At 36.6% G+C, this 14871-nt stretch overlaps 1 protein-coding gene across 3 annotated transcripts in view; it reads right to left on the bottom strand.

Moving 5' to 3' along the window:
• CTNNA3 (catenin alpha 3) overlaps positions 1 to 14871 on the bottom strand; it is a 1956715-nt gene that overhangs the window by 1819210 nt on the left and 122634 nt on the right. For all 3 annotated transcript variants that reach the window (XM_031949475.1, XM_031949477.1, XM_031949474.1), the window contains exon 4: positions 13592 to 13758. In XM_031949475.1, coding sequence (XP_031805335.1) covers positions 13592 to 13758 — 167 coding nt within the window. The remainder of the gene's footprint in view (positions 1 to 13591; positions 13759 to 14871) is intronic.

Genomic DNA, 14871 nt, shown 5'->3' with positions numbered 1-14871 from the left:
TCCCCTTCCCAATTCTGATTTTCAGAGAGTCATTTTCTTCCTAAAGACTCTGGAACTCCTTTTCTAGTTGATTGACTTTCTTTTCACAATCTAATTTTTCTTTGATTGCTCTTTTTTAAAAATAAGAGCTTGTTAGTATAATCACCTCTAATCATAGAGGAGGGGGTAGTGCCTCTAGCTTCACTTCAGCTCTCCCCTTCTAACCTGAAACCCCAAACTAAGACTTCTATCCTCCTGCAAGTGCCCACACACTAGCAGTGTCCCTACCCCACTGCTTCTATACCCCCCAATATGCTGGTTCCTTCTCATCCAGGACCCTGTTTCTGCAGTACAGCTGGGCCTGGCATTCCTAATCAGCAGAGGTTCCCTTTGTCTTCCAGGACTCAGAGCCCTGAATCCCCATTCTATACTGCAGGTGAAAGTTCCTGTGGGTGGGATGAAGATCTTTCAGACTCCAGCTAGCCCCAAGGTTCCCTTGTTGCATTTTCTGCAGAGCTGGTCTAGATATGTTTACACTTCACACTTCATGTGGGCTAATCCTCATCAGGTTATCCCCCAGTTTCAGGTCTTGAGGTTCTGCCCCAAATCTTATGTTTTTTACCATCTGTTTGCCCTGAGGATAAATTTTGTTTTGTATCTGGGGAAAAACCTAGAGAGCCTGGAATTTTCTGAGCTATTCAGCCACCTTCCCAGAATCCTCTCTGTAGAGTACTTTTTAAAAACACCTACTCAATTCAACATATTAGTTCCAAAATTGTCTCCTTGAAACAAATTCTCTTACTCTGGAGTCTTTAAACTATTTTTTAAATACAGGGGGTCCTAAAATTTTAAAGATAACTTTAAGCTTTGATAAATAAACATTAATCCTATATTTAAACTATTAGTGCTTAAAACTGCACTAGGACTTTTGGGACATTCTGTATTTTTATTTTATTGGTCTTCTTTTTTATCTAATATACTTTATTTTATGTACTTAACAACTTTGTTCTGAGAAGGGGTTCTCAGGCTACTGTACTCCACACTGAACTACAGATATTCTTAATTCAACTGCTCTGCAATCAGAGGAACAAGGTTCAACTCCTCTCTCTGATACTCCTCTTAGGCCTTTGGAAAGACATTGATTTCCTTGGGCCTTGCTTTCTCCATACAGAGAATGAAAGGGTTGAATTAGATAGTCTCTGAAATCCTTCCCAGTTTCAGAATCATTATTCTATGGTCCCAAATCAAGTTAGGGAATGGTGGATGATACAGTGCTCAAAGCAGCAGGTTTGGAATCAGGAAGAGCCAACTGTAAATCCAGCCTTGGCATTTATTAGCTATGTGATCCTGGGCAAGTCACTTAATCTTGTTTACCACCATTTCCTCATCTGTAAAATGAGTTGCAGAAGCAAATGGCAAGCCACTTGAGTATCTTTGCCAAGAAAACCTCAAATGGGGTCATAAAGGATGAACAACTAAACAACAACGACAACTATATCAAATGATTGCTACATTGTCAGCATTAGAATTGAAAGACAAATATGAAACAGTAGCTGTTCTCTAGGTGATTACATTTTACTAAAAACTAACAAACTGAGTTGAGTACAAAATGATTCCCAAAATGAGTTGTACCACTTAGACTCAACAAGTAGATCCTGGTAATCTAAGTGCACATTCTTAATATCCGAGGGCAGGGTTTCATCAAATATTGTCATGAAAAAGATAATAACACAAGTATTCCATTAAATAAAACACTGGAGACCTTTCTCTCAGCTCTTATTCTGATGCTGAAATTGCTGCTTTGCAGAGAAGCCTTTGCCAGCAAATGGTTGGTTTAACCCCGCATTATTCCTCATTCCCAGATAATTTTTTTCCTCTATTTCTGACAACACATTTTAAAAGAAAACCAAAGTTAATGTTCTCTCCAGATTACACGTCCAGTAAGCTCATGAAATATATGTGGGCACCAGCAGTAAAATGAGAAAGAGAACAAGGAGAAATGGACCAAAGCAGCAAGATCTGAAGGCTGACTTGGGGAAGAGATGCTATCTACCAGGAAGCTTGTAAGCAAAGGTCCCTGGACAAGTGACCACCACCATAGCAACCAGAAGGCATCCCTTCTGTCTCTGAACCCTTTTCAATCCACCACACTGTCTCTCCAAAGATTCTAAAGAATAGGGGAGCAGGAGAGGAAGGTGAGAACAGCAATGCTATAAATAGTAATTCTGATAGCAAAATCCCACAGCTCACTAGAGATTAAGAAAGATGTGGGACGGGAATTTTAGGAGATGGATTTAGGATGAATTGATAGAGCTGGGAGTCATTTGCATAAGGATGATCAATGAATCCACAAGAAAATAGCAGGTTACCAAGGAAGAGAGTATAGGTTAGTGTGGTTGTAAGAACACTGGATTTGCATCAGAAAAACTGGGTTCCAATTCCTGCTCTGACAGTTAAGACCTGTATGATTTTGGGGACATCTAAAAATTGAGGAGATTGGACTAGATGACCTTCAATATCCCTCCCAACTCGAATCATAATTATTTGCTTCTAAAGAGAGAAAAGAGAAGGAACCCAGAAGAGAATCTTCCTTGGAGGGAGGGGGAGCCATATGTAAAGGACAGGAACTAGGCTGAAATATGTTATTTAGATAGAGCTTTAGAGAGTAACAAATTGGTTTGCCCATATTATCTCATTAATTATCCAAGAATCCTTGAAGGCAGGTGCTGAGATGATGTCATACCCATTTTACAGATGAAGAAACTGAGACTCAGAGAAGTTCAGGGGCAGGAACTAACACCTGATTTTCTTGACTCCAAATCCAACAACAGGAAACCACCAAAGTGATTCAAAAAGTGGATGAAGAGAGAACAAAATACATACAATGTAAATACAATACCTACTACACTAGTAACAAAATGTTGTGGTGAAAAATAACTTGCATTAGGTTTCGTGAACTAGCATTACTAACTTTCAAAATCTGTTTTCCAAGAGAATTCACTGGCAGATAATGTCTTTCATTAACAAAATGGTTTCTGCTGAGGCAGAAAATGGAAACACAATTCCAAGTGCATTTTGCAATAAGGAAGCCATTAGAGGAATTGCAAGAGTGACCCAAGCATGGAACAAAGTCAAGTTAAAGTGGCCCGGCAAACAAATTTCCTTTTATATTTTTATTAATGTCTTTGGTTTTTATATCAGCTTTATTTCCAAATAAATCATGTCTCCCAACCCAGAGAGTCAGGGCATGTGACAAAAAATAAAAAATGGGGGGGGGGAATATTTTATCACAATTGATACGTCAATCAAGTTTAATAATATATGCACTCTTCTGCATCCATAGTCCCCCACTGCATTTTCTCATTTCTATTTCAGGGTCAAGTTTTAGCATTCAGTTTTCTATTGTTATTGATATTGTTGGTTGTGGTCTTGGTGCTTACTTAGAGCAGTACCGGAAACATAGTAGACACTAAATAAATGCCAGTTGACTAAGTGTTCTTTCCATTTATTTCAATCAACTTTGTAAAGACATTTGAGACATTTAAAGAGAGTACATAGAACAGGATACAACAACAACACTCATTCTCTCATTCATTTGCCAAAAATTTATTGATGAACTACTTTGCACAAGATTTAGGGGGAATAGAAAGTTCTGAGAAGTCTCCAAATAAAATAATATTTATAAAGTGCTTTGTAAACAAGAAAGTATTTTATATAATGTGACATCTGGCTGGCTTGTGATTATGATGGCTACATGTCTTACATTTATTTAGAAACTTCAAATCTTAAAAAAAAATTATCGTATTTGTTTATAGAACTATAAATTTGGAACTGTATTGGATTGTAGAAGCCATGAAGTACCATCCCTTGATTTTATAGATAAGAAAATTGAAATAAATGAATTACTTAGGGTCTATATAGAAGTAGAATTTGAATTCAGATCTTCCTGATTCCCAGTTCAGCATTGTATTCATTGTACCACCTCATTGAAGAAAGGCAAGTTGAGGAAGGAATTATCACCATTTTTCATATAAGGAAGCTAGAATTTAAACTAAGCAAAATAACACTTTCCAAAGTCATAGAGCCCAGCTTGGGACAGATATGATTCTGGAACCCAGAGCTTTTGACTCCTTGCCTAGAGATCTTCCCACATTACCCTGAGAGACTGAACTATTTCCATACCTCTAATGAAAGAGATGCTATTCACTCAAAAAGAAAGGATATGAATAATTGCATGATTCATATAGAACTTTAAAGATTTCAAAGCTGTGAAAGTGATGGTGTGAGGAGTTCCCCTCCAGATTCAACATCCAGATTAGGTCAGATGCTCAACCCTTTTCCATGTTCGGTATAGAAGTAGGTAGATTGTCCTACATAACCAAGGGACCTGGCAATACGATAGAAAGAGAAGGTCAAATTCAGATGCAATTTATTGGTTTTTATGCCTCTGACACCAAAGACAAGGAGGAGTCAATAAATTTATTGTTCGGTCATGTCTGACTTAGTGATGCCATGGACCATAGCATGGAAATATTGGCTATGGGTTTTTTTGGCAAAGATTCTAGAGTGGTTTGCTAATTCCTTCTCCAGCTCATTTTACAGATAAGGAAACTGACACAAACAGAGTTCAGTGACTAGTTAATATCTGTGGCTGGATTTGAACTCAAATCTTCCTGACTCCAAACACAGTGCCCTATCCACTGAGCCATCTTCCAGTCCCCTGCCAATAAATTAGGAAGCTTCAAGTTTCTTGTAAGTAAGATTCCAAACTTGGAGTGCTCCAGAGAAGGGGCAGCACAGAGAAAGCGTAACAGGCAGGAGAAGAGTATACTTATAAAATGGAGACAGTCTGAAACAAGAATGATTAAGTGCCTAAAACTAGAGGTTTTTCAGACGACTACAACAATGCTCTCAATAAGAAAAAATTTTAGACCATTTCCCCCTTTACTGAAAGTAAAGTCCAGAAAGGGGGGCCAGGAAACAACACCTGCAAAACCCCATTTATCAAGAGGAACTAGCCTCAGAAAGACTCAGCTGCCAATATGGTAATGAATGATTTTCTATGAAAGGAAAATAAACACCATTCATTTGGAAATCCATTGCTCAGTCTGTGAACTCAGAATATCAATTTCCAAATTAAGCGTTAAAAACACACTCAAAAGGAGTTGATAAATATTGTACCAACTCTCCATGTAAAGCTGATCTTTTACCTGGTCTTTTGATAAGGAGGGCTCAACCAAAATCCACAGGGATCAGCGCTTCCCTTTATCATGCTTAAACTACACTGAGCATGGCACAAGAAGCGAATGGAAGTCAAGAAATAAAATTCATTATAATGATCAAACTCAATGATTTTCTTCAAAATAAAAACAACTGAGTGCAGAGTTTTATAAGTTTTGTAATGGTGCCAAATTTGACATCAAAATCCTGGATTCTAATCCTGCTTCTGCCATTAATACCTCAATGATTTCAGAAAGTCACATTGTCTCTCCATTCTGTTTCTTCTTCTAGAAAACAAAGGGTTGAACTAGGTGATCTCTAAGGTCTCTGACTTCAAATCCCAGAAAGGAAATTGATAAACTAGAATATATCCAGAGGAAAGAAACCAAGATAGTGAAGTTTTTATTGTTCAGAAATCAGCCAAAGGAACTGAGGGTGGGGGTAGTTAAGATGAAGAAGACTCAGGGATACGATACATAAAAGCTGTTTTCAAATATACAAAGCACTGTCATATGGGGAAAGAATCTGAAATGTTCTGCCCGACCCCAGAGAGCAAACAAGGAGTGATGGGTAGAAGCTGTATTGAAGTTTAATGTAAGGACAAATTTCATATCAAAAATAGAATGAACTGCTCTCAGAGGATGTGGAGGTTCACTCCAAAGGAGGTCTTCAAGTCTTGAGATGAGTTTTTCTCTTCTGTTGTAGAGAGATTTCTGACCCCGGCCAGATGAACTGAATGAGTCTCAGACACCATCCAATACTGAGAGTCTGTGATTCTAAGTCCCATGATGGCAACCCAGAGCTCCAATCTCCACAGAAGAGAATTATGGCACACGAGGAGCCATTAGTCAAAGATGGGGACCATCTCACTGCTCTATTTGTATGCCCACGATAGAACAGGTGCTGATACACCAAGCCTGGTGCAGAACAGGTGCTGAATAAATGTTTATTGATTAATCAGCAGTGTGGCCCAAGCCAATTGGAATGATAATGAAACACACTAAAAATGCCCTTTTTAAAAATTCATTCAAATAGCAAAAATGTTGGAGCCAATGCAACAGTTTGATTCAATTCAACAGATTTTCTGCAGGACCTCCTCTGTGCCCAGAGGAAAGACAATATTGAACTCCCTCTCTGCTCTCTTTCTCCTCTCTAACCCCTAAACTGGCTCAGTTTCAACTTAACACAATCTTGGATTTCCCCAAGGAACAATTTACTTTGTTTGAAGTGCAGAATCAGGACTTCCTGAATATAACTATCTTTTAATATAACCCTGGCCAGTAAGTACTAGAAGTTGTTATTACATTCATGACTGTTAAGGGGCCCGTGTTTAAACCAGTTGGTGGTCTCAGCCTATGTCCTTGAAAAGAGACACAGTAGCCAGCCAAATGCTCAACAGGAATTCTATGCTGTTGACAATCTCAGCAGAGATGCCATAATTCAATAAAGATAAGAAAAATAAGAGAAATCTAGCAATTCATGGAAACAGACTTAAGCTGTTATTTTTTCAAAGCTACAGGGAGACACTCAGGAAATGAAATGTCCTAAAAGCAACAATAAATATTTTATTAAGCTTTTGCGGTTCTCGATCCCTGGTTCATGAAGTTCATGGATGAGCAAAGGGATTATCCACCAACACGCATAACTGTTATGTACAATGTTACATGATGAGTTAGAGAGGTACACAGAGATGTTCTGTGAGGTTTGAAAGGGGGATGTTCTTGAAACAAGGGAATCAGGTGGAAGCATCTAAGAAGGGATGGAAACACAAAGGACCATGAGAATTCAGAGTATGTTCAGGATAAAACCTATTTCACTTTGGAAAAATTAAAATAATTAAATTAGAAAAGGTTGGATTATGGGGAATTTAAATGTTAGGAATTGAAGTCACTTAAATACCTCGGAACTGTACTTACAAGTACTTCTGGATGGAGCATACTGAATAGAATGATTATTATTATTATTCCTATTCTACAGATTAGGAAAGTAAGATTCAAGTTTCTTGGAACCAGAATTGTTGTCATTTCCATATCTGTAGCCCAGGACCTAGCTAAGTATCTCATATGTTGTAAGTGAGTAATAAATTCTTCTTGGATTGGGCTAGATTAAATATAGGATGGAAAAAGTCATGTACGGGGCATCACAGAACAGTTTGGTTTTCTGGACCATGGCCTCTTCCTACACCAGAATGATGGGCAAAGGATGATGTTAATCTTGAGAATACAAGGAAAAAACTTGCTAAGCAAGAGACTTGGCCAGTCTGATAAAGAGTGCTATAAATGGATTCTTAAAGGGAGAAGAAGAAAAATATCCATCTAAAACTGTAAAACCAGACACTCTCAAGGACCACAGGCAAAACGTAGAGAGAACACGTTGTAAGAATGGTACCCAGTAATTCTCGAGAGAAAACAGCAATGAAGGAGGTCATGAAAAACACTTATGAACTTGGACAACTATATAACTATCCACAGAATATCAGCAATAAAACAAAGTAAATTTGAAACTTTAACCAAGAAAGGTAAACAAAATAATATATGTATCATTGAAGCAAGATAGGGTAATGCAAGGCAAACACTGAACTGGTAGTCAAAGACCTAAGTTCAAATCCTAGATCTGATGTTTAGCCAGCCAAGTGACCTTAGACAATTATTTTACTTAAATTACACTTTTCTACTTACATAAAGTAGGAGTAACTATATTTGTGTAGCATGTAAGTGATGCTGTGGGCAGAATGCCAGGATTGGAATCAGAAAACTCTTCTTTCTGAGTTCAAATGTGAACTCTGACACAAGTTCTATGATTCTGGGCAAGTCACTTAACTCTGTTCGCCTCAGTTACCTCATATGTGAGGAGAAAATGGCAAAGCATTCTAGTATCTCTGCCAAGAAAATCACAAACAGAACCACAGAAAGTGAGATATGATTGAAAATGACTGAACAACATTATCGATCTTACTTGATTGTTTCAAGAGTCAGATGAAATAAAGCTTCTATGACCATGTAAACAAGAGTTATAATAATTACCGGTGGGTTTGAATGACTGGGACACCTCCAATATAATGATGTACCTTGCCCAAAAGAAATGAATCTGTTAAAAGGGATTGGAAGAGTATGGTCTTTTCGATACTCTACTCATCAGTGGAAGTCTGCAGCTTTGTGATCACAAACACAGTAGAGAGTATTGGGATGAGGACAGAATAAAGGGAAAACAAGGATTTGGGAGAGATTGTATAGCCTAAGAGGACATAGATTATGGCTTCCCAGGACAGATAAGAAAAATGACACAGAGGCAAAAGAAATCAGTTATAAGTGATTTCAACTATCCAAAATTCTTCTAGACTTATCCTTCTATTTAGAGCAGAACATCTTCAGAATTCTTGGCTTGCCTCATTTATAGTTCTATCTCTAAAAAGGTAGGGGAAGACAGAATCAACAAGGAAAGATTATTTGAAAGCAACTTGGAATGATGGAAAGAGCATTTGAAGAGAGAAGACTTGAGTCCTAGTTCTGTGACTTACCAGCCATGGAATCATATGAAAGTCATATTAGCTCTTAAGGGTCCAGTTTTCTCATCTGTAAAAATGGGCAATTTAGATTAAATTACCTCTAAGGTCCTTTAGAGTTATACTGATACTACCCAACTAGGAAAGTAAAAATTACTAGAACTTTGGAAGAAAGGAATTATTTCACCTTGGAAACAAGAAAAAGGAAATATCTAGAAAGTCACAAATGCATATATACATTGTAGCTATTGACATATATGTCTTTTCCTCACATTGTATTGGAAAGTGTATAAGGGGTAGTGTCTCTCCCTAGAAACTAGTACAGCTCTGCTCACAGGGATTCCTAAATATCTGCTACTAATCTTTACTAAAGCAAATCTCAAAACAGAGAAAAGAGACCCTACTGTAGGGCCTTACCTACTTATAAAGGTGCCTAATAAGTGGTTAGTGAATTGAATGTTCTCATAGTATAGGCTCCAAAAGGGAATAATCTCTGAAGAATATTAAAGGTTCAATAAAATGCCTAACCAATTATTGATAATCTGTATAAGAGAGTAAAGGGCACAAAGTTTAAGGAACACCATGTAGTTGTAGAGTGTGCTTTGAAGGCTTCTAGAAGGCACTTTACTACATAGAGTCTGAGACTTAAAGTCAACAAGACCCGAGTTCAAATTCAGATTCAGACACTTACTGGCGATATATTCCTAGGCAAATAACTTAAGCTCTCTTTTTCTCAGTTCTCTCATCTCTAAAATGGGCATAATAATGGTACCTATCTCATAGAATTGTTATGAAGATTAAATGATATATTTGTAGAATACTTCGCAAATCTCAAAGTGTAACAGAAGAGTTTTCATTGTTTTTAATTGTATCCAACTCATCATGAGCCTATTTGTGGTTTTCTTGGCTAGGACACTAGAGCAGTTTATAATCTCCTTCTCTAGATTATTATACAAATCGGGAAACTGAGGCAAACAGGGTTAAGTAACCTGTCCAGGGTCCTATAATTAAATGTCTGAAACTAATTCTACCTCAGGTAGAGATACTTCCTGACTCCAGGTCCATACTCTATCCAATATGCCACCTGGCAGTCCAATTATAGAAATACTAGCTATTATTATTATCATAATTATTATTATTAAAAAACAAACTGCATAATTATTATTGTGGTTAGATTTTTTTAATAAATTGCAGCAGAGGTCCCATTAGGAAAGCTAATGTGAGCTCAGGAGAATGGAGAACTGAGAAAATATCTTGAATAGAGATGCCTAAGAAGAGACAGAGAACCACAGAACTCTGACCAGGAAGATTACCAGCATCCTGAGCACAGATACAGAAAAAGAAGTCTAGCAGTCAGTAATAGAAACTCAGGTGATTGAAGTCAGGAAGAAACAGGCCCAAAACACTCTCTTAGATACTGAGGTTAGGGTCAAACAGGGTCAGATCATTCCATTCTAAAGTGCGGGAGGAAATGGTGCTAGCTCTGGCACAAAGTCCCAAATTGTGAATTAATGCTACATATAGAACTGAACATAACAAGATACCTATCACTACAAAGAAATATTATAGCTCAAGATAGACAAGAGGCAAAACCCAGAAGGAAATAGTTCCATACCAACTACTAGCAGATCCTCAAGAGGGAAAAACATAGATTGGCCACAAGAAATGAAGAGGAAATAAAAGGAGAGAGAGAAACAGAGAGACAGAGAGACAGAGAAATGATATAAATAAAGAAATAACAAATGGTAACAAATAGAGTAACAAATGAAATTGAATGCTCTAGAGAAACAAATTGGAAGAATAATAGCTCAGGGTACAATCAAGAAAACCTTGTTTTCTTAATTAAAATTTTAAAAATTTAATTAAAATTTTAAAAATTAAAATGGACTGAACAGAATTTAATGATTCCATGACACAACAAGAAATAGGAGGATAAAATCAAATATTAGAGAAAAAAAAAAGAAGATAATGTATTTATCATGATGGACGTGGCTCTCTTCAACAATGACATGATCCAAATCAATTCCAATTGTTCAGTAATAAAGAGAACCAACTACCCCCAGAGAAAGAACTATGGGAAATGAGTGTGGACCACAACATAGCATTTGTTATGTCTGCTTACATTTTTGTTTTCCTTCTCAGGTTATTTTTACCTTCTTTTTAAATCTAATTTTTCTTGTGCAACAAGATAACTGTAATATGTATACACATATTGCCTTTAACATACTTAACATGTATTGGACTACCTGCTATCTAGGGGAGGGGGTGCAGGGAAGGAGGGTAAAGTTGGAACAGAAGGTTTTGCAAGGGTCAGTGTTGAAAAATTACCCATGCATATGTTTTATAAATAAAAAGCTATAATAAAAAAATAGATAATTTTGACTAAAAAATAAAAATATATTTATCATGAAAAATAACTGACTTGGAAGAGAATTCAAAAAGAAATAATTTAAGAATTCTTGGATTTCCTGAAAACCATTATCAAAACCAAGTTCAAGAAATTTCAAGAATCATTATGAAAAGCTCTGAAATTTATGAGAGCCATAAAGCAAAGAGAAAATACAAAAACTATACAAGTCACTACCTGCTGGGAAGAAAAGAAAGCAGAGCGGACATCAGTTGAATCTTACTTTTATCTAAACCATACAACGGTAACTTAAATACATAAACACCGAGAGAAAGTTGAGTTAGTAATTCATGTAACTTAATGGGGAAATCTACTGGGATAGGAAAACAGGAAGGAGTTTAAGAGGGAGAATAGAGTCACAGGAGGATAATTAAAAGCAAAAAAAAACTTCACTTTCATAGAATAGATCATAAAAGCAGATTAAGAAGGAAAGATAAATTATAAGAAGCAATAATCAGTTTTAAGGTAAGATGAAGAGTGAATGGGCAGTGGAGTAGAAGCAGATGGTTCTCATTTCAAATCACTAGTATTGTCCACTTTGTTTCTTTTTTAATCACCTCCTTCTTTGCAAATTGAAAAGCAGGGAGCAAAGAAGGAAAAAGGGTTAAGTGGAGAAAATGGAGAAAAATACTTAATTACAATCAATTATAATCATGACCATGGACACACTGCTGAAAGGCCACATAACAGATAGCCAGCCACAAAGCCAGGAAGACTTAGATTCAAGTATCAATTATGTCAATTTCTGGCTGCATGACCTTGTCTAAATGATTTAACTTCTCAGTGCTCTAAATATACTAAATACTAAATTACTAAAATACTAAAATCAAAGAGAGAGTGTAATTTTGCTGTAGTAAAGGGAATATCCTTATCTGTAAATTCTTCATAATATTAAAATCATAGGTCCAATTTTCGTCCCTAACTGTGAACATGAATGGGATGAATTCACTAGTAAAACAGAAAAGGATAACAGAATGGATCAGAAGGAAGACTCCCAACAATCTGTTGTTTACAAAAGCATAGTTATAACATAAATATTCACATAGAGTTAACTTGAAAAAATATGAAAAGCACTCATGATTTCAGACAAGACAACAACAAAATAGATGTGGTTAAAATAGATAAATTTATAGTTTGTTTAAAGGCAATGAAATAACATCAATACTTAATACATATGCACCAAATGGCATCGCATCCAAGTACTTAAAAGGAACATTTATTGAATTACAGAGACAGATAGCAAAACCGAAAAGATTAATTCACAATTATGCTTTTCTTGGGCTGATTGTTCTAGAGAATTTAATAATGGTGGAACTTTCTAAAGCAAGAAAATCCTCCCAAACTTATCCTGAGGTCCTCTTTCCAAAATCATTTGTCAAGGTTTTGAATAGGAGTGGTTTGGAGGAGGGAATGAAATGGAACGAAAATACATGCCATTTGTTTCAGTCGCAAGAAGTATTATCCATGTAGAGTTTAATTACACTTCAAGGAACTGTGATTTCATCAGTATTGGAGGACTGTCCACCAATACAGAGCCAGTATCTTTTCTAGCTTAGTAGATGGTCTTTGAGAGTTGTCATTATGATAGAAAAAAATCATTGCCGCTTGGCCAACCCGGTCATGAGTTTCTCCAAACTTAACTGGGCTGTTCCTCAAGTAACTATCATAAAAGTCCATCAACATAATTTATAATAATAATAATGATAATTATTGCTAGAATTTTCCTCAAGGCCTTGATAGTTTTGGAAAGCCTGATAAGGTTCATGTCTCAACGGTTTCACTTTGGAGACCAATGGGTCACCTTGATGCTAGGATGACACAATGGAGGAAGAACATACTATAATGTGTATATATGTGTATACACATACACACACATAATGAAGAACTTTTTCTCAGCTATTTTTAATCAACCATGGAACTTTTTCAGTTTTCTATTGGATCTTTGACCGATTTCTGTTTAAATGCTCTTCCCAGTTATGACATTTCATTTACTGTCTCCATGTTCTTGAATAAATGTCACCCCTTCCCCCATGTCTGGAATGCACTCTTTCACTTCAGTCTGGGAAAATCCATAGCTTCCTAAAAAGGATTGCTCAGATATTGCCACTTAGACAAGGCCTTTCATATCCCAACCACCATTCTAGTCACTAGTAGTTCCTTCTCCTTGCAATTCCTTCACAATACTTCTGCATTTTTTACTATTTACTGGTGTATTTTTTGCATGTCATATTTGCATGCCATGTTGTGAACCTCCTCCCAGTGAAATATAAACTCCTCAGTGATGAGGATTTCATCTTTTTCTTTGTATTCCCAGAATCTACCATAAGAACACCCTAAAAATAATTTTAATAATTTAGCTATTGGGCCATAGAGCCAGTCACCAATGACTTTTGCCAACTAAGAGTAATGAACTGAAAGAGCAGAGTTCAAGTTTCCCATTGAGTAGCACAAAGCAATCTTGCACTCATCCAGGTTCTACTCACAGCAGACACGTGTTGCAGGAGGTACATGACATCAATCATGTCAGCCAAGATGAGCAGCCTGGTGACAGCAGCTAACAAGGCACGGGCAACCTGAACCACAGCCTCCCTCTTAGGCAGATAACAGGGATCATCTGTAAATGTTTCAGCCGATACCTTCAGAGCTTCACCTGAAAAATAGATCAAAAAAAAATTCAGTTAGATAAAGAGAAACATGACCCATTTATATCCAATATTCACACTAGTTCAGTCCATGTTAGCAAAGTTAATGGGTCCCCATAGATTGGAGAATGGCTTTATAACTTGTGGCACAGGAAAGTAATGGGAAATCATTGTGTCATAAGAATGAAGAATATGAGGTGTTCAGAGAACAAAAGAAAATGTACAAACTGACACAGAGGGGAAAGTAAGTGAACTAGAAAATGAATACACTCGATGTCTATGACAATGTAAGTAAAAAGAATAGCAAACTAAAGTTAAGCATTCTATCATTGAAATGACCATTTTCAGCTCCAGAAATTGGATGAAGAAATTCAAATCCTTCCTTTCACTGGATCACGGGAGCCTGTGAGCATGAAGTATCATATATGTATGTGGCCAGATGTGATTGCTGACTTGTTTTTACTTAAATGATAGGAGTTTTTCTTTGCTTTTTTTACAAGGAAGGCTTACAAGGATGAATGAGAGTGACTGAGGGAATACACCCCAAAATGAGTGTGATACGTCAAAAAAATATATCAATAAAAATCTGTAAATATTTTAAAATCAATCAGACATTTAAGGAGGGTGGATCAGAGGAATCAAGTATGCACTCTCAGGTGGAAATCAGGTTCCCCAAGAGATTCCTAAAGCAGTTGGGTAGCGTAGTAGATAAAGTGTTGAACCTGAGGATAAGAAACTTTGAATTCCACTCTGGCCTCATACTTACTAGCTGTGTGACACTAGACAAGTCATTTAATTGCTGTCTGATTCCATTTCCCCATCTATAAAATATAGATAATAAAAGGACCTACCTAGCAGGGTGGTTTTGAGGATCAATTGGTATAATTTTTATAAAGCATTTTGCAAAACATTAGTGCTATAAAAATTAGCTATTATCATTAATATTGTTAACTGTTATTGTTATCAATACTGCTACTGCTACTACTACAGCTGCTGCTGCTGCTGCTGCCACTCCTATTACTTCTACTACTACTATTATTACTGCTACTACTGGCAATCAAAAATGGAAAACACAAATGAGATGGAGAAATCAAACTCCCCCACCAACTGGTGAAAAATCA

This window comes from Sarcophilus harrisii, chromosome 2 (assembly GCF_902635505.1).
Source record: "Sarcophilus harrisii chromosome 2, mSarHar1.11, whole genome shotgun sequence".
Taxonomy (NCBI): Eukaryota; Metazoa; Chordata; class Mammalia; order Dasyuromorphia; family Dasyuridae; genus Sarcophilus; species Sarcophilus harrisii.
Note: the sequence above shows the minus strand (reverse complement) of the source record. Positions and strands in the feature narration are given on the sequence as shown.